The sequence below is a fragment of the Bufo gargarizans genome, chromosome 10, assembly GCF_014858855.1.
Source record: "Bufo gargarizans isolate SCDJY-AF-19 chromosome 10, ASM1485885v1, whole genome shotgun sequence".
NCBI classification, from domain to species: domain Eukaryota; kingdom Metazoa; phylum Chordata; class Amphibia; order Anura; family Bufonidae; genus Bufo; species Bufo gargarizans.
In genome coordinates, this window is record NC_058089.1 from 131684013 (window position 1) to 131704014 (window position 20002).

At 43.5% G+C, this 20002-nt stretch overlaps 1 protein-coding gene across 2 annotated transcripts in view; it reads left to right on the forward strand.

The window, feature by feature from the left end:
* Positions 1 to 6398, forward strand: part of LOC122920612 (BTG3 associated nuclear protein) — a 326695-nt gene extending 320297 nt beyond the window's left edge. For both annotated transcript variants that reach the window (XM_044270256.1, XM_044270257.1), the window contains 2 exons: positions 508 to 651; positions 3907 to 6398. In XM_044270256.1, coding sequence (XP_044126191.1) covers positions 508 to 651; positions 3907 to 3978 — 216 coding nt within the window. In that variant the 3' untranslated portion in view covers positions 3979 to 6398. The remainder of the gene's footprint in view (positions 1 to 507; positions 652 to 3906) is intronic.
* Positions 6399 to 20002: the final 13604 nt, after the last annotated feature.

Sequence of the window (20002 nt, forward strand, 5' to 3'; positions counted from 1 at the left end):
CTCATCTTAAAGTGGGTGGATGTGTGGGTTGTTTATGCTTTTCCTCTTCCATTTTGCAGAGCTCTTCATTCTCCATCATCCTTGTTTTTTGATGATTTTTCTATTATTTTTGTCAGCTGGAAGAGGTTAGCTATGACTGCTTTCTTGTCATCAGATATGATGGTGCAGCAAGGGTTATGCTTTGGCCGTCTGCTCCAGCAGCCCTGTATACGCATGCCACTCAATGTTTCCTGGCCATTTTAGAAAGCTCAGTGGTTGTCTACTCCGGAATTCCCCCCCCCCCGTAATAATTACTGCGGTATGCTTATTTGGCTGGCACTAAGTATACAATAGTTTTCTGGAGCCTCTCCTAAATCTTGCTTTACCTCTTCAGCGCTGGAATGAATCAGCAGAGGGCATGAGACAGACAGGACACTCATACTGGTGCAGTTATTCCAGCTCAGCATGTGTGATGGATGTGATCTATAATATCTGATACTGCTATTTAGAAATGTCCTCTTGTTTCAGGTTCTCCAAGGAGCACAACTCATTGCTGTTGCCTCTGCCGACCCAACGTCTGGTGTAGTTGATGGCTCTCCCCTTCAGGCCAATGATATCCAAGTCCAGTATGTCCAACTTGCCCCAGTTAGTGAAGCCTCAGCAACAGCTCAGGTAAGTAACTGTGCATGGTTACTGTGTAGAACAGAAAACCTTTTCTCTATGAAGGGTTAATGTGACTGGAGGAGTAGGGTATAATTGGGCTTTCGGTGCAGACTCGCCCGCGGTGCACGATTACAGTGGTATCTGTTTATACCGGACACGCTTTTATACACATGTAATTAGGAAACACTGCAGCACAGAGACTACAAAGTACATGTCTTCTGTAGCTGACCTCTGCGCAGTGTATGGAGGCTATGCCATGTAATGCAGGAGAGGCTTCACCTGATGAGGGAAGTCCTGACTGCTGCAACCATCATAGAAAAGGAGGATCCCAGGGCTGGTACATCCCTCCTGGTAGAAAGCCCAATCAAATGCCAGTGCCGCTGGTACCAGTTACTTGGGTATGGTGTTTGCCAGCTTGCTGTCTGATGACTCAGCCTGGAGAGATAAGGTGATAGTAACACGCCAGCTCTTTCCTCATGAGCAGTTACTATTACAGCATTTTATGCCTTTTTATACACAACTGTACCATCATACCTTTTATTAAAGGGGTCATGTCACCCTGGTAGGCGATCATTACAAATCTGGCTCCTGCGACGGCTGGCCAGGGTCCCTCTCCCCTTATGTCTATATGCCCTATGCCACAAGCTCTGGTTGTGAAAATACCAGCAGTACTAAATAAAAAGACCCTTTAAGCGTCCCATCCAATATTACTCTCCCGTCAGAGGAGAGACTGCAGGCTGATCTGTACAGTTGCCGAAGGCTCAAGAGGAAAAGCAGACATTCTGGTTGTTCCGTTTGAATTTGCTTCTTAGAAAGTGACGGTAAAAGTCACTGCTGTTGGTGGAACGCTGACAGAACTACAGCCGGCTGTTAGTTTTTGAGAAGTGAATTTGTAAATGACACCCAACATGGCTGCTCTTTCTCCTATCACTTGCAGAACAGCTGCCACAAATGAACAGAAAAATGCCTCTCTCTGTGAGTAAAAGACACACACGCACCTCGCTGTGCGAATCCATGGCATCATGTGCATGCTTGGATGAGATGAGACCTGGTGTATACGGTATGCCAGCATACCCTATTTTCACATGTAAGAAAGACTAGTCTGCTGTGCTGAATCTTGGCTATAAAACAATACCAAGAACACGGCCCTCGTTGTGATGGAGCCTGAATTCCAGCTCATGTGCTGTACCGTGCAGCGCTCTCCTCAGAGGGGAACTGGCAGGTAGTGTGGTGGCAGAGGAGCGGGCTCGCAGACCTGGTCACATCTGATGGACATCTCATTTTCAGAAAAGGACCGAACAGATGAGTGGTTGCTAACCCCCCAGATACTGCGGTTAATGCTGACTGTGGCACCCAAGTAGCTTTACAGAAATAATATTCTCCTGTATAGAATTTTATTAGTGAATCATAAATATGCTGCATCTGTACATTTAATACATTACATATTGGTCAAAGTAAACACAAAAAACTAAAATGTATTATTATTGTGCAATTGGTAGAACATCATAAAAAGTATAAACCCCTCATATTGTGATCGTGCAGACGTTCAGTAAACACTGTAAGAATAAATCCCAAAATGCAGTGTTGAAATTGTGGTGGTGTTTTTTTTTTTTATCCACCATAAAAAATATATGACAAAAGTTATTTAACACATTCAGGATCCCCAGCACCTGCCTAGGTTTGCTGGTCTTCCAGGGGACAGGTCACCGCACGTTCTGCTCAGGGGCGGACTTGGAACTTAAAGTGGCCCTGGGAAAAAATACTGAAAGTGGCCCCGTTTTGTAGTTGGGTCCAAATTGATGAAAGGCAGGGCCAAAAATACTGTATTTAGGCACATTATGGCACCTCAAATGAGCCAAATAGCACAGTCCATCACAAAATATTGCCAGCAGCACAAAATGCATCCCCAAAAACTTCCTCTGGCCGGTTGTGAGGAGGGCCCAGGCAGCCCCCTGGGCATTGGCCCACCTGGGAAATTTCCCTGTAAGATCTATGGCCAATCCGCCCCCAGTTCTGCTGGCCATAGGGACAATGGGGACTGGAAGACCAGTGAAAAGAGGCGAGTATGGATTTCTCCACAGGTATTTGAGGGAGAAAAAACTACCTGAAATCACAAGATTGCATTTTACTAATTTTGGGCTAAAAATCTTAATTTTTTTTTCAATTGGTCTTTATTAAAAATAGTAAGCAATTCTGACACAAAGGGTTAACTGTCTGTAGCCATCAGATTTCTATGATCAGTTACCCCACTCATGGTAATCGATACTTTGTGGAATAAGCCCTTATTCAGTAACTCTGGTGCTGGTCATCTAATAGAACATATCTCTACTAACAAACACTTATCTAAGCCACATTCTTATCAGTAAGACCTGAGTCTTAAGAGGTAAGGAGCAGAGTGAAAATTCAGATCTAGAGGTGTAATTCCTGAGGAGCTAGTCCTCCATAAAGGCTCCATCAATCCAGCATGACTTGTATGATGCCAAGATCTGAACTCTATCATTTCTATATTCATTTCCAACACCTTCCATTCCCTACAAAATGAATCCAATGAAAAGCAAACCTCCTCCAAGAACCTGCAGGGACTCCCAACGCTGAGCCTGACCTTGCTCTCCCCCTTTTCAGAAGCCAGATAACCTTGGGGCTCACGCTATATAGTCAGTGTAATCCAGAGAGAACAGAGACTGAGGTATTCTCCACGATATTTGCGGCTGAGCCGGGAAGGCAGGTTTATCCCGGGAGGCGCAGCTCTGTGGAGCCGATACCAAGGAGTTCATGATTATCCAGCCAGACACCTCAGAATAACAAATGCTTCATCAGCCTTTAATGAACTGAACATTATATACATGGTTCATGGTGAATCCGCAGACGAGACTCTCCCCAAAAACGTGTCACCAGGTGTAAGCGTTATCAGCATGTGATGTCTGGGACGTTCAGATTGTTTCTGCTTTTCTTATAACTTGTTCTTGGGATTTTATTCCTATAAAGTTTATATTGATCTCCTCTAAGGTTTCTGAAATGTGCAGGAGCAGAGAGTCCACCTCGCACGCTGCCAATCTCTACAAACGCGCGGGCTGCGTCTCAGTCGTATCCAGACTGCTACCTACCAGGCAGTGTTGCTTAAGAAAACAGTCCTGGATTTGTTGTCGTATTTCCCCATTATGTTTGGTTGAGATCCTGTGTGCACAGGCTGATACTTGGCCTCACATCTTACACATGCTGGGGAGTGATTATATTATAACTATTATATTTCGTTTTTTCTTTCAGGCGGTGGAGCCCCTGCAATCTGCGCTACAACCAGAAATGCACATTGAACACGAAGCTATCCAGATCCAGTAACGAGAGCTGCGCATCAGCAGGATAGTGCAAAATCTAGGCCGCCACTGAAGGACTTGTGTGGCTGCTTCCCATCTATTCTGCAGTCTGGTCCTGTAAGATGTCCACAAGTCATCGTTTCAACGATTTGTACTGGATTATTGCTATTTTTTATATGGTTTCTAAGCGCTCTCTTTCATAGCGTGTTCATTAATGTCACCATACATTTGTGTTTCTCCGCATTTAGTAAACATTCTCATCCATGACCATTATGAAGCCATTCACAATCTGATTAGTCCAGGAGCTTCATGTTCATACATTGAAAAGGGTTGTCCAGAATGTTACTATTGATGGCCTTTCCTCATGCCAAAAATGTCTTCTGGTGGAGGTCTGACACCGCACACCCCCTCTGATCAGCTCGTCTCCAGTGCTTGAACTAGGCAATGAAACTACACATCCATTATGTGGTGGACGGAGCTGGTTATTGCAGTATTGCTCCCACTGAAGTGGATAGGGGCAACCCCGCAGTAGCAGTCCTGTCCACTACCCAGGGACTGAGATCGATAACTCCCATTATCTGTCAGTGGAGGAGGAGGCAATGCAGACGCAAACCCCCCACTGTATAGGACAGTAAACATTCAGCCCTAGACGTGATTATTTGGTGTGGCTGCATTCATACTAGAGAAACCTTCAGCTTTCTACATGGAGATTTCTAGATCTCTGCCACAGGATTCAGCAGGACCGCACTTTGTGACATCTGTCTAACATCCAGCGGGTCGCTTCGATAACTGTGGAGGTGAAAGGACTTGGCTCTATGTTTAGACGTGTGCTGGTAGCCTGAAATCGAGGAGGCATCGCACTGCATGCCCTGGCCACGTCTCTTCTGGTGAGAAGTGCAGTGGTACCTTTATATAAAGCAGCTTATATTTCAGGTTTAGTGGTTGTTTCAGTTTCCACAAAACTCAAGAGCAACGAAGGATGTTAAATCTCTGTCTACTAAAATGTACTCTGTGGAGGCCAAGACGTCTGTAAAGTCCACAGAGCGTTTTTGCTGCTTCTGAGGGAAAGGAGAAGTTGCCTGTTCCAGAATTAAGAATAATTAGGAAGAAATGTGCAGTTGTGATTTCTGTGATCATGAAAATAAGGGGTTCTATGAGATGCAGAACACGAGGCGGCGCCATCTTGTCTGTGGGTCATTCTGGTATTACAGCATCCATGTCACTTCACCCCCTGCACTTGGTGAAATCTGTAGGATGGGGGATGTTGTTGTACTTTCTTCCACATAAATTTGTCTTGGGCTACTTTCACATTAGTGTTTTGGGATCCAGCAGAGGATCTAAAAATTGGGCCAAAATAGTTTAGTTTAGGGCCAAGGTATTGTGAATGGGTTATGCTCTGTTCAGGATTTCTTCCATTCCATCAACACTCCGTTTTGTGACCGGACACACAACTGCTGCAAACTGCGGTCATCGACATGCAACAAACTGGATTGTCACTAAAAACAATGTAAGTCAATGGTGCCAGTTCTGTTTTTTGGGGGATCCTAAAAAACGGGATCAGTCACCTATCGACTTGCATTGTTTTTAGTGACAGATCCGGTTTGTTCCGTTTCAATTTACTACAACAGCATCCTAACGGAACAGATGCATCCTGATGTGTTCAATTAATACTGGAGTGAATGAGGACAAAAAGCTGTAAAAGCCCTATTTTGCTACTTTTTGAAGCCAGAATTCTGCAGTGAAGATATGATAAATCTGCCCTGTCATCCACCTGATACTGTAACCGCTGCAGATTTTCACACAATAGGCCCTACCCTATTGCCAGACACGACCCACAGACAAGAATGGCGCTGTTTCTGGACGAGGAAGCTTTGTTTTTCCAATTTAATATAATGCCTTTAATTCACCAGTATACAGATAATTGTTCTGTAAGTTGAGATGGTAAAAAGAAAACAATTCAAAGAAGGAGAGATTATTTCTGTATCGTCTCATGGCGTGTAATCAGGGCGACATATTGGTTACAGTGATTTACCAGTTGTTTATAGGAGCCGTGTAGCTTGTAAATGGGTCCTGTGATATGGAGACTGCACACGGAATGATTAAAAGCCCCTTTACATTGACCAGACAATCATCTGCTCGTCAGTGGAGGAGACACATGTACATACAGCGATCTCCTCCACAGTACAGGGAGCAGTGATCACTAATGTCATTGCTCGGCCTCATACAGAATCATTGTTTGCTGGCAGCAGAGGCGGTTTAGACGGTGATTTAACAATGACTTGTGACTGCATGAGAGAACCAGTTACCTGATGAACAATCATTTTGCTCGTTCATTGGGTAATTAGCGGCAACTTTACATCAGCAGATTATTGTTAAGCGCATGTTGGTAATAATTTGCCCAATGCTCAGCCTTTGTAAAGTGGCCCATCACAAGGGAACCTGTCACCTCCCAGAACCATCCCAAGCCGCCAGCAGTACCTGCGTGTAGCGAGCAGTGTGTTTCTGAGATGCAGCAAAAGTACCCGAAAACGTTCTTTTATCCCCTGCCCGGCGCGCTTCTCCACACATGCTTGAGGTCACGGGGGCAGCGGCCTCCTTGCTTCATGTCACGGTAACCACGCCCCCTTCCCTGTGACTGACAGCGCTTATGCACGAGAGTCCGGCTGTCAGCCACAGTGAAGGCGCAGGGAGGGGGCGTGGTTACCGAGACTTGAAGCAAGGAGGCCGCTGCCCCCGTGACCTCAAGCATGTGTGGAGTAGTGCGCCGGGCAGGGGATAAAAGAAACGCACTGCTCGCTACACGCAGGTACTGCTGGCGGCTTGGGATGGTTTTGGGAGGTGACAGGTTGCCTTTAACGTGAATACAAAGAAGTGATCTACATCCCATAAAACAGGCCAGGTTTATCCCAGTCATGAATAACCTCTAACGAGGCATTTGTCCCATCTGGCTCCTTGTACAGGAGAGCTGTTCCCTCTCTCGGCACTGACATTAGGCCACCAGTTTCACTAGTGGCTTGTATATTGAGCTGTTGTCCCTGTGTCAGATCGATCTGAATATGGGGACAGTGTCAGCAGTTATCCCCCACTCAGACTGTCTGAGTGGGGGAGTTCCTGCTCTGATTGAGGGCCATAACGTATGTAAGTTCGGCACCAAATACATCAATAGGCTTAAAATGATCCAACGTACGCCAAGAATTTCCTTATGGAAACCTGGGTGACATGGTTAAAGGGGTTATCCTATGAAAAATATTCTACAGTTTTCAAACCAGCACCTGGATCTGAATACTTTTCTAATTGAATTCAATATAAAAAAAATGGTATTGCCACTTAATTTCTTTGACCTGCTCATTAGGAAGGCCGCACATGCTCAGTTTCATCCTTCAGCTGCCTCCTGAGCTGTGATTGGGAGAGCATGGACACGCCCCCTGAGCTGCAGCAGAGAAGACCCGCCCCCTGAGCTGTCAGCTTGATATAAATCTAGCAGAACAATGAATGGGGAGATCTCTGGATCCTTGTGATGTCCAGGGCTGGTTCTAACTTTGTTAGAAAGAGGTTGTCATGTACTATATGATGTCTGATTTTAATTTTTTACATTATTCACAGGAGAACCCCTTTAACTGTGTGGCATACATGGCAAAATTAGAGAATAAAACTGTAGCGAGCCTAATGTCCTCAATCCATCTCCACAGCAAACCAATAATGTATAACATTGCATCTGCAGTATTTCTACCCGTGTCACTGATGCCTCACTGTATAGCTTGGAGGAAATGTCATATTTTACATTCTTGAAGAGCAGGAGACAAGAAATCAAGGCGCCTGTAGTAGGAGACAAAGCATTTGTGTCTACCTTCTCTTGTCACGTGATTAATAATGCTTGGACAGCAGGAGCCCAATAAAGAAGTATTTATGAGCAATGTGTGGCTTGATGTGTGTGATCCTCCCAGCACTAGGCCATGTTAATGTGAGGGCGAGATGGGCACGAGGGGCTGCTCGTGTCTGCAGGGGTTGTGGTTGGCTGCAGGCACACAGTGAAGCCAGCTGGCACTTGACAATGTCACAATTTTAGTACAACCACAGGCGCCGCGTCGTTAGCAGTGAACACAACGCACGTAGCACCTTCCCAACAAAGCAACAATTGGCAAAGGCAGCAACTTCCTAACCCCTTACTATGAGTCAAAAGTGAACAACTTCAGCGTGTTTATTTAGATGTGGATCACAAACCAGCACGAGGCACATCACAAGCATGACGTCATGAGAAATCCAGCCCTGGTGCACCCCAAGGTAAGTCCACTACGCAACCTAGCTGGGGTGTCTGCAGATAACGGGGAAAGAGCTGCAGCCTCTTCTATCCCAGCAGTGCTGTCCGCTTATTAAAGTCCTCTATGTAACCAAGGCCGGGGACTGGGCGGCTGCTTCATTACCTCAGTCCTGTTTAAAGACATTGTTAGCTTACTGGAGGGCTCTGGGCGATTGTCTTGTTGAAACATACGTTTCATGGGAATTCCTTTTTTCGGCATAGAGCAACGTGACATCCTCAAGTATCGTGAACTATTCAAACGGATTCCTCATCACTTGTATGTGATGAACAGGCTCAACCCCATGGAATGAGAATCTCCATATCAGGAGGTCTGCCCACCATGCTTTACTGTCCTCAGAGTGCTTAGGGGGTGTCATACTGTCTTCAACCACTCAACCCAAAAAGAACAGTTCTGCTTTCATCAGTCCATACAATGTTTGTCATTTCTCTTTGGGCCGGTCAATATGTTCCTTGCAAATTTTAACCAGTTCAGGACCTTTTTTTAGGACTTTAGGAGTTCTTGCTGGTGACTTGGCTTCACTTTCTTCTCGTCTTTCATCTTCCTGCAGGTGATCATTGGTTTCTCTTCATTGTCTTCTGATTGTAGCAGAGCTCGTTGGTGACTTCAGATCTTTCTGGAGGTGATCATTGGTTTCTCTTCATTGTCTTCTGATTGTAGCAGAGCTCGTTGGTGACATCAGATCTTTCTGGAGGTGATCATTGGTTTCTCTTCATTGTCTTCTGATTGTAGCAGAGCTCGTTGGTGACTTCAGATCTTTCTGGAGGTGATCATTGGTTTCTCTTCATTGTCTTCTGATTGTAGCAGAGCTCGTTGGTGACATCAGATCTTTCTGGAGGTGATCATTGGTTTCTCTTCATTGTCTTCTGATTGTAGCAGAGCTCCCTGATGACTTCAGATCTTTCTGGAGGTGATCATTGGTTTCTCTTCATTGTCTTCTGATTGTAGCAGAGCTCCCTGATGACTTCAGATCTTTCTGGAGGTGATCATTGGTTTCTCTTCATTGTCTTCTGATTGTAGCAGAGCTCCCTGATGACTTCAGATCTTTCTGGAGGTGATCATTGGTTTCTCGTCATCATTTTCTGATTGTAGCTGAGCTCACTGGTGACCTCAGATCTTCTTTCATCTTTCTGGAGGAGATTTATTGGCCATCAGCCTGTGGCACTGCTGAGTTTTTATTGAAGCCCAGCTTGCCTGCATTGTTAGCTCTAGTGTCTCTTATAGATTCTCTATGAGGTTTGGGTCAGGTCACTGTTCTGGCCAATCAAGCACAGTGATACCGTTGCAGTGTAGGCAGGTGCCATGTCCTGCTGGAAAATGAAATCAGCATCTCCATAATGCTTGTCAGCAGAGGGAAGTATGAAGAGCTCTAACCTAGTGGACCAACACAGCAGGTGACATGGCTGCCTAAACTATCACTGACTGTGGAAATGATTGTGTGCCCCTCCACTCTTCCTCCAAATTCTGGAACCTTGATTTCCAAATAAAATGCACACTTTACTTTCACCTAAAAATGGACCAATGAGCCACAGTCCCACCTTTTTCTCCTTAGTCCAGGTAAGACGCTTCTGACGTTGTCTCTGACATGGGTGGCTTGACACAAGTTGTAGCCCATGGCCTGGATACATCTGTGTCACTCTTGAAGCACTGACTCCAGCCGCAGTCTGCTCCTTGTGAATCTCCCCCAAATTTTTAAACGGTCAAGATGGTTGCGGTTATCCTTGTTTCTTGTGCACCTTTTTCTACCACACTTTTTCCTGCCACTCAACTTTGCAGCACTCTGTAAACAGCCAGCTGTTTTATCCATGACCGTTTATGTCTTCCCCTCCTTGTGGAGGCTGTTCAAATACTTGACTTTAATGCTGTTTTTGTACAGCATTAAAATGTATTGGCTCCGTGGAGCCAAAGTTCGTTTCATCCGCAGTTGCACGAGACTTCGGTGAATTAATACTCTATTAATAGCTGCGTATTGAAAAACCATTTAAAATAGCAATCTGAACTGGGCTTTGGGACTGGCTACCACCTCGGTACCAAAGCCCATTTTGGATAATTATTTTGATCCGAAGGTAGATTTGCTCAAGCCTAATTATAACCACTGTGTGCAACATCTGCCGCCCTCTGTTATTCCAAAGAATGAATGGCTTGACCCATTTAACTCCTCACTGCTATTATTTTGAGTTCCTTTCAATGATTGAGTCACTCGGAATGAGCGGCATGCATGCCCTGATTGTTGGGTCTGTTTTTTCTATTTTTCTACTGCACTTACATGTAAATTATTTGTTACATAGAAATATCACTTCTATCAAAGGAACACTGATTTATCAAGTTAATGATGCTGGACTGCTATTATTTTAAACACTACTGCAAAAAATCCACACAGATACTGAACGCAGCACTGCAAGTCACCGTGCTGTAGACTATACTACTGCTTATGTTCGGTTTCTCCAAGCTATGCGGATGGTGGCCGAAATGACAGGTATGGGGTGCTGTCGATTATCATGTCTGGTTTCTGGCACAGTTGGCAGAGATATTTACAGAACAGGGTGATACCAGAAACCGCTCTGCATGGGGAACGGCTCCTTCAAGTTTACTTTTCAAGGCTGGCAACAATCTTTACAGTTCAGTAATTGCAGCTGAACTTCCCAATAGCAATCATAGTCCAACCACCAAAAAGAGGAAGCGTATAAATATAGCTAATCATATATTATCTACAGAACATAGGCGAAGGGGGGAGGCAGGTCTCTTGCCAGTGTCAGAATAACACGAAGTTGGATGCCTCAGTAATGTTATACAATTCAGAGGAATAAACAGGGGACATTAGAAAATATCCACATTCCATCATCAGCTAATATAGTGATATAGGCTGTAACACCGAAGAAGATATCCAGTTCTGCCTGCTGATCCAGAGGAAGACTTAACCTCTATAATGTAGAAGTAGGTTTTCCTTCATTTTTGGTAGAAACGTCTTCCTGATCCAAATCAGAATAACTCCCTGGATCAGCAACTAGAGATGAGCGAAATTCCGCTTATGAAATTCGTTCACACTTCGTTTGGTGGTAAAAGGTGAACTGCGTTATGGATTCCGTTACCATGGACCATAACGCAATTCTATGACGGAAGGCCTTTAGAGTCATTACGTTATTCATTCCGTCATAATAGAAGTCTATGGGCTGCAAAACGGATCCGTCCTGTTTCCTTTATGCAGGGGTGTCCTCCCCGGATCCTGAGTCCTCTCCTGCATAACGGAAACGGGATGATATGTTTTGCAGCCCATAGACTTCTATTAGGACGGAATGAATAACGGATTACCTCTAAAGGCATTTAGTTATGTATTCCATCATAGAATTGTGTTATGATCTGTGGTAACGGAATACATAATGCAATTCGCCTTTTACCACAAAAGTGTGAATGAATTTCAAAATATGAAATTCACTCATCTCGATTACGACCTCTCCAGAAATCTAGTAGCTATAGCCTGTAATATTATTAGACTCCAGAAATACATCCAGGCCCCTCCTGAACTCTTATAGTGAACTCCCCATCACCACCTCCTCAGGCAGAGAGTCCATAGTCTCACTGCTCTTACAGTAAAGAATCCATAGTCTCACTGCTCTTACCGTAAAGAATCCATAGTCTCGCTGCTCTTACTGTCAAGAATCCATAGTCTCACTGCTCTTACAGTATAGAGTCCATAGTCTCACTGCTCTTACAGTATAGAGTACACAGTCTCACTGATCTTACAGTATAGAGTCCATAGTCTCACCGCTCTTACTGTAAAGAGTCCATAGTCTCACTGCTCTTACAGTACAGAGTCCATAGTCTCACTGCTCTTACAGTATAGAGTCCATAGTCTCACTGCTCTTACAGTATAGAGTACACAGTCTCACTGCTCTTACAGTATAGAGTCCATAGTCTCACCGCTCTTACTGTAAAGAGTCCATAGTCTCACTGCTCTTACAGTACAGAGTCCATAGTCTCACTGCTCTTACAGTATAGAGTCCATAGTCCCACTGCTCTTACAGTAAAGAATCCATAGTCTCACTGCTCTTACCGTAAATAATCCATAGTCTCGCTGCTCTTACTGTAAAGAATCCATAGTCTCACTGCTCTTACAGTATAGAGTCCATAGTCTCACCGCTCTTACAGTAAAGAGTCCATAGTCTCACTGCTCTTACAGTATAGAGTCCATAGTCTTACTGTAAAGAATCCATAGTCTCACCGCTCTTACAGTAAAGAGTCCATAGTCTCACTGCTCTTACAGTATAGAGTCCATAGTCTTAATGCTCTTACTGTAAAGAGTCCATAGTCTCACTGCTCTTACAGTAAAGAATCCATAGTCTCACTGCTCTTACTGTAAAGAATCCATAGTCTCTCTGCTCTTACTGTAAAGAATCCATAGTCTCACTGCTCTTACAGTACAGAGTCCATAGTCTCGCTGCTCTTACAGTACAGAGTCCATAGTCTCACTGCTCTTACAGTACAGAGTCCATAGTCTCACTGCTCTTACAGTAAAGAGTCCATAGTCTCGCTGCTCTTACTGTAAATAATCCATAGTCTCACTGCTCTTACTGTAAAGAGTCCATAGTCTCACAGCTCTTACACTATAGAGTCCATAGTATCACTGCTCTTACAGTAAAGAGTCCACAGTCTCACTGCTCTTACAGTAAAGAGTCCACAGTCTCACTGCTCTTACAGTATAGTCCATAGTATCACTGCTCTTACAGTAAAGAGTCCATAGTCTCACTGCTCTTATAGTAAAGAGTCCATAGTCTCACTGCTCTTACAGTAAAGAATCCATAGTCTCACTGCTCTTACAGTATAGAGTCCATAGTCTCGCTGCTCTTACAGTAAAGAATCCATAGTCTCACTGCTCTTACAGTATAGAGTCCATAGTCTCGCTGCTCTTACTGTAAAGAATCCATAGTCTCACTGCTCTTACTGTAAAGAGTCCAGTCTCACTGCTCTTATAGTAAAGAATCCATAGTCTCACTGCGCTTACAGTATAGAGTCCATAGTCTCACTGCTCTTACTGTAAAGAGTCCAGTCTCACTGCTCTTACAGTATAGAGTCCATAGTCTCACTGCTCTTACTGTAAAGAGTCCAGTCTCACTGCTCTTATAGTAAAGAATCCATAGTCTCACTGCTCTTACAGTAAAGAGTCTATAGTCTCACTGCTCTTACAGTACAGAGTCCATAGTCTCACTGCTCTTACACTATAGAGTCCATAGTCTCACTGCTCTTACAGTAAAGAGTCCACAGTCTCACTGCTCTTACAGTATAAAGTCCATAGTCTCACTGCTCTTACAGTAAAGAGTCCACAGTCTCACTGCTCTTACAGTAAAGAGCCCATAGTATCACTGCTCTTACAGTAAAGAGTCCAGTCTCGCTGCTCTTACTGTAAAGAGTCCATAGTCTCACTGCTCTTATAGTAAAGAGTCCATAGTCTCACTGCTCTTACAGTAAAGAGTCCATAGTCTCACAGCTCTTACAGTAAAGAATCCATAGTCTCACTGCTCTTACAGTATAGAGTCCATAGTCTCACTGCTCTTACTGTAAAGAGTCCAGTCTCACTGCTCTTATAGTAAAGAATCCATAGTCTCACTGCGCTTACAGTATAGAGTCCATAGTCTCACTGCTCTTACAGTAAAGAGTCCATAGTCTAACTGCTCTTACAGTAAAGAGTCCATAGTCTAACTGCTCTTACAGTATAGAGTCCATAGTCTCACTGCTCTTACTGTAAAGAGTCCAGTCTCACTGCTCTTACAGTAAAGAGTCCATAGTCTCACTGCTCTTACTGTAAAGAGTCCAGTCTCACTGCTCTTATAGTAAAGAATCCATAGTCTCACTGCGCTTACAGTATAGAGTCCATAGTCTCACTGCTCTTACAGTAAAGAGTCCATAGTCTAACTGCTCTTACAGTAAAGAGTCCATAGTCTAACTGCTCTTACAGTAAAGAGTCCATAGTCTCACTGCTCTTACTGTAAAGAGTCCATAGTCTCACTGCTCTTACACTAAAGAGTCCATAGTCTCACTGCTCTTACAGTAAAGAGTCCATAGTCTCACTGCTCTTACAGTAAAGAGTCCATAGTCTAACTGCTCTTACAGTATAAAGTCCATAGTCTCACTGCTCTTACTGTAAAGAGTCCACAGTCTCACTGCTCTTACAGTAAAGAGTCCATAGTCTAACTGCTCTTACTGTAAAGAGTCCACAGTCTCACTGCTCTTACTGTAAAGAGTCCAGTCTCACTGCTCTTATAGTAAAGAATCCATAGTCTCACTGCTCTTACAGTAAAGAGTCCATAGTCTCACAGCTCTTACAGTAAAGAATCCATAGTCTCACTGCTCTTACAGTATAGAGTCCATAGTCTCACTGCTCTTACAGTAAAGAGTCCATAGTCTAACTGCTCTTACAGTAAAGAGTCCATAGTCTAACTGCTCTTACAGTATAGAGTCCATAGTCTCACTGCTCTTACTGTAAAGAGTCCAGTCTCACTGCTCTTACAGTAAAGAGTCCATAGTCTCACTGCTCTTACACTAAAGAGTCCATAGTCTCACTGCTCTTACAGTAAAGAGTCCATAGTCTAACTGCTCTTACAGTATAAAGTCCATAGTCTCACTGCTCTTACTGTAAAGAGTCCACAGTCTCACTGCTCTTACAGTAAAGAGTCCATAGTCTAACTGCTCTTACTGTAAAGAGTCCACAGTCTCACTGCTCTTACTGTAAAGAGTCCAGTCTCACTGCTCTTATAGTAAAGAATCCATAGTCTCACTGCGCTTACAGTATAGAGTCCATAGTCTCACTGCTCTTACTGTAAAGAGTCCAGTCTCACTGCTCTTACAGTAAAGAGTCCATAGTCTAACTGCTCTTACTGTAAAGAGTCCAGTCTCACTGCTCTTACTGTAAAGAGTCCAGTCTCACTGCTCTTACAGTAAAGAGCCCATAGTCTAACTGCTCTTACAGTATAAAGTCCATAGTCTCACTGCTCTTACTGTAAAGAGTCCAGTCTCACTGCTCTTACAGTAAAGAGTCCATAGTCTAACTGCTCTTACTGTAAAGAGTCCACAGTCTCACTGCTCTTACAGTAAAGAGTCCATAGTCTCACTCCTCTTACAGTATAGAGTCCACAGTCTCACAGTAGAGTCCACAGTCTCACTGCTCTTACAGTAAAAAGTCCATAGTCTCACTGCTCTTACAGTAAAGAGCCCATAGTCTCACTGCTCTTACAGTAAAGAGTCCCTAGTCTTACTGCTCTTACAGTAAAGAGCCCATAGTCTCACTGCTCTTACTGTAAAGAGTCCAGTCTCGCTGCTCTTACTGTAAAGAGTCCATAGTCTCATTGCTCTTACTGTAAAGAGTCCACAGTCTCACTGCTCTTACAGTAAAGAATCCTCTTCTATGTTTGTTCTTATTTCTTCCAGACACAGAGGATGTCCACTCATCACAGTCCTGGGTATAAATAGATGATGGGAGTGATCTCTGTACTGACCTCTAATATATTTATACATAGTTATTAGATCTTCCTTCTGTTTTTATTTTTTTTACAGTGAATAACCCTAATTTTGATAATTTTTCTGGAACCTGTAGTGCACCAAATCCAGTTATTACTTTGGTTGCCCTCCTCCAAACCCTCCAGCTCCATGTGCTGCCTGACTAGTAATTTGTAAAGTGGCAAAACTATGGTTTTGTTACATGCATCTATGCTTTTTGATGCCTTCCACGATCTTAGCAGCCTTGGCAGCAGCTGCCAGAAACTGGTTGCTACAGTTTAAAGGGGTATTACTTTTATTATAAATTTTTTTGGGTGGGAGCTTACGTGATCAAAAAACGGCGACTCCATTTTAACTTTTTTTTCACACATGGCAATACCCATGATGTTTATTTTTTTAAATTGATTATGTACTTTTATTTTAACTTTGGGGTAATGGGGGTGGTTTAAATTTTTTAATTTTTTAAATATTTTTAAAACCTATTTTTCTTCGAGTTAGATTGCTTCTCTTGGTTGGGAGTTTATAAGAATTATACAATGTTTCTATGGAACCTTGCCGCAGCTGGAGAGGGATGAGGGTGAAGCCAGAACACACGCAGAGGCATGCCCTTCCGGGTTTTTGCGCCTCCAGATGTCGTGGTCACATTTGCCCATGGCATCTGAAGGGTTCAAAGTCCACAAGGGGGTGAGCATACTGCTTAAAAGAGTTGTCCAGGATTTTGAGAAAGTTGCCTAAGAGGAGGCAATGTAAAGAATTAAACCACTACAGACACGTGCAGGGGATATTCACATTATATCATTATGTGCAGAGAGTGGAGTTTAAAAAAGCAGTACTCACCTCATGGAACCCCCACTGCTCCTGTACGGATAATGTCTAGCAATGACATTCCGACATTGAAACATGTGACCGCAGCAGCCAATCACCACTGCAGAGGTCACAGAACCCTCTGTTGGAACATCATTGCTGGAACAACAAGCACCAAGCAAAGGGTGATCAGGCAATGGTATGAGAAAAGGTAGGGCATCCACAAGGTGAGTGTCTTTTTTTCCTGTTCAATCGGCATCCTCAGCACATTAGAACATATGTTTTTCATGTGTAATACCACTTTAAATATCCTGTTCTGCAGTCTCTGTCAATCCTGCAGCGATGATGTCATCGCGATCGTTGTTCCTAGTCACTGTGCCCGCTCCATGCAATGAAAAGCAATTCATGAATCAAATTTCTTGACGAAGTTCGGCAAAGCTGCTCAATCAAATTTTCCAACACTTTGCTCAGCCCTATTAGGGCTGTTTCACACGAGCGGATGCCGTGTGTGACATCCGCTGCGTGAATGACGGCCAAGACCTGATGCGGACAGCAGAAGCACGGAGCATTAACATTATTGATAATGCTCCGTGCCTCTCTGTGATCCCTTTACTACGAAATCACAGTGTCAACTTTATCTCACTGTGATTTTGTAGTAAAGGGATCACAGAGAGGCACGGAGCACCATCAATCATGTTACTGCTCTGTGCTTCTGCTGTCCGCATCGGGTCTTGGCTATCATTCACGCAGCGGATGTCACGCACGGCATCCGCTCGTGTGAAACAGCCCTAAGGGATGCTTGAATATACAGTGTGTGACCACTGAGGCCAGTGACTGGCTGCCGCGGTCAGATAAATGATTTTGCGACATCATTGCTGTGGGATTTAACAGGTAATGGTAACGCCTACTAGGCAGCAACTTTATCAATACGTCGGACAACTTTTTAATGCTTTAGTAACTGTGCAGATATACGTGGCCAGCTGTAGGCCTCAGATATATGGCTAAGGCTTTGACCTGACATGTAGAAGACTGAAGGCTCTGGCCCTTGCAATTCTCTTCCACAGTCAGCTCTGTGTGAAGCGGATTTGTGTCCACTCGCAGCAAGCCAAGACAATGTGGAATAAGAGATGACATCTGCTGATACAAATGCCACTGAAGAAAGCTTGTTTTCTTTGTGTCTAGAACTGGAGTTTTAAATCTTAAAGGGAAATCCGAGCAGAGAAAATCTAATCTCACCATTTTTTAGTATGACTGTCTGTGACGGTAGCCATAGAAATGGAAGAGTTGTCAGCTCTCTCCTGACTCCCCCGTACACAATGGATTCCGCTACGAATGTATGCGTTAACGGGACAAGAGCGGGCGATGGCCACTTCTCCTAAAGGAACAAAAGGATCAGGCCCCCAAAAAATAAACTCTTTGTAAGATTTTTCTCTCCTCTGACATCATCTTGTGGGTGAGAGTCGTGAGCTCCCCAGAAACATTAGACTGTCAGACAAATCTGCCGCTGTGAGCCAATAACACACTAATGTGTATGGGCGTCTTAAGACGTGGGAAACGCACACAATAGGTCAGCTCATTGTACACAAACTATACCAATTTTTCAAAACAATAATAGATGCTCCCCAAAAAAGAAGCAATGAATATAAGCCCATGTCCTATTCTCGGCGTCCCCCCAATAATTCAGCTGTGAGATTATGAGGGTCTGTTCACCCTGCATTTGCTCCTGGCGGACATAGAGGACTCAGCACAAGGGGTGGCAGGCAGACTCTCAGGGTGTTTCCGAGCCCTCGGGGGTGGGTGTAACTTTTATTTCTTACTATGATCTTGGATGTTCATCCTGGTTGCATTGCATATAATGATGCAGCCTCAAAGAATTCAGTGTGTTCTCCACAATCATTTTTTAAATTTACTGAATGTGGCTGAAGGAATTAAGCAACATCACTCCTAAACAGTATCTTACGTCAGAAGTGATTGTGCAAGTGCTGGGAATGGTGCGGTTATGAGCTTGGCTTTCCATGGAATCTACACCCAACTAAAAGAGCAGCAGCCCCCTAGATGAGGAGGGATATTCCCGAGGTACAGACAGATGTTCTCCATGTTGATCCAGATATTGACTGCCTCTCCTCTGTGTAGCTCTCACCTCTCTGCTGATATTACAATGGTCTGAGCAAATGGTAAAAAAAAAGCAGAAATACAAATCACAAAAGAGGCTCCCAGGGGAGGAATTAGGATGTCACACTTCTTGTATGAGGACCATGTGCGTAAGGAAGAATAGTCGATCAGATGTAAATAGTGTTCAGCGTAGCATTCGAAGTGCAATTTGGTCCCAAGTTTAGGAAAACTTTAATTCGCTATGAATCCGAATTTCCTTGCACTTCATGGTAATAAACCAGTTGTGTCGGCTGCATGTGTTACAAAAGTGAAAAGTAAGAAGCCTGGGAACGCTATAGCACCCATAATGCTGTGCAGCCAGCCAATCCACAGGTAGCCACCCCCTGTGATGTCACAGCACTTCAAAACCCTCATCCCGCGTCTCCGCCATTGTCCTGTGAGATGAGCATAGGAAGAGACGTAGCAAGAGCTCATGCAATAGGGACAGTGTTGCTGCAAAGTGTTTTAAAAAACAATATTGGAGAGGGAGACTGCAGGGAGAGTGTATCACTGTGTGCACCAAGTTTTAGTGCATTTAAATTAAGAATGAATCCATTATTTTAGTGATACACTTAATGGACCTCAGTAAACCCTTTCAGGACCCTGACATTTTTCACCTTAAGGACCAGGCTATTTTTTGCAAATCTGACCAGTGGTTATGTATGAATAACTTTAAAATGCTTTTACTTATCCAGGCCGTTCTGAGATTTTTTTTTCTTCACATATTGTACTTCATGACACTGGGATTTTTTTATAAATAAAAAGAAATTTTTTTGACTCAATTTTACCAAAAATTTTGAAAAATTTGAAAATTTCCAAGTTTCAATTTCTCTACTTCTATAATACATAGTAATACCTCCAAAAATAGTTATTACTTTACATTCCCCATATGTCTACTTCATGTTTGGATCATTTTGGGAATGACATTTAATTTTTGGGGGAAGTTACAAGGCTTAGAAGTTTAGAAGCATTTTTCCTAAAATTTCCAAAACCCATTTTTTAAGGACCAGTTCAGGTCTGAAGTCACTTTGTGAGGCTTACATAATATAAACCACCCAAAAATGACCCCATTTTGGAAACTACACCCCTCAAGGTATTCAAAACTGATTTTTACAAACTTTGTTAACCCTTTAGGTGTTCCACAAGAGTTATTGGCAAATGGAGATGAAATTTCAGAATTTATTTATTTTTTTCAAATTTTCAATTTTAATCAATTTTTTCCAGTAACAAAGCAAGGGTTAACAGCCAAACAAAACTCATTATTTATGGCCCTGATTCTGTAGTTTACAG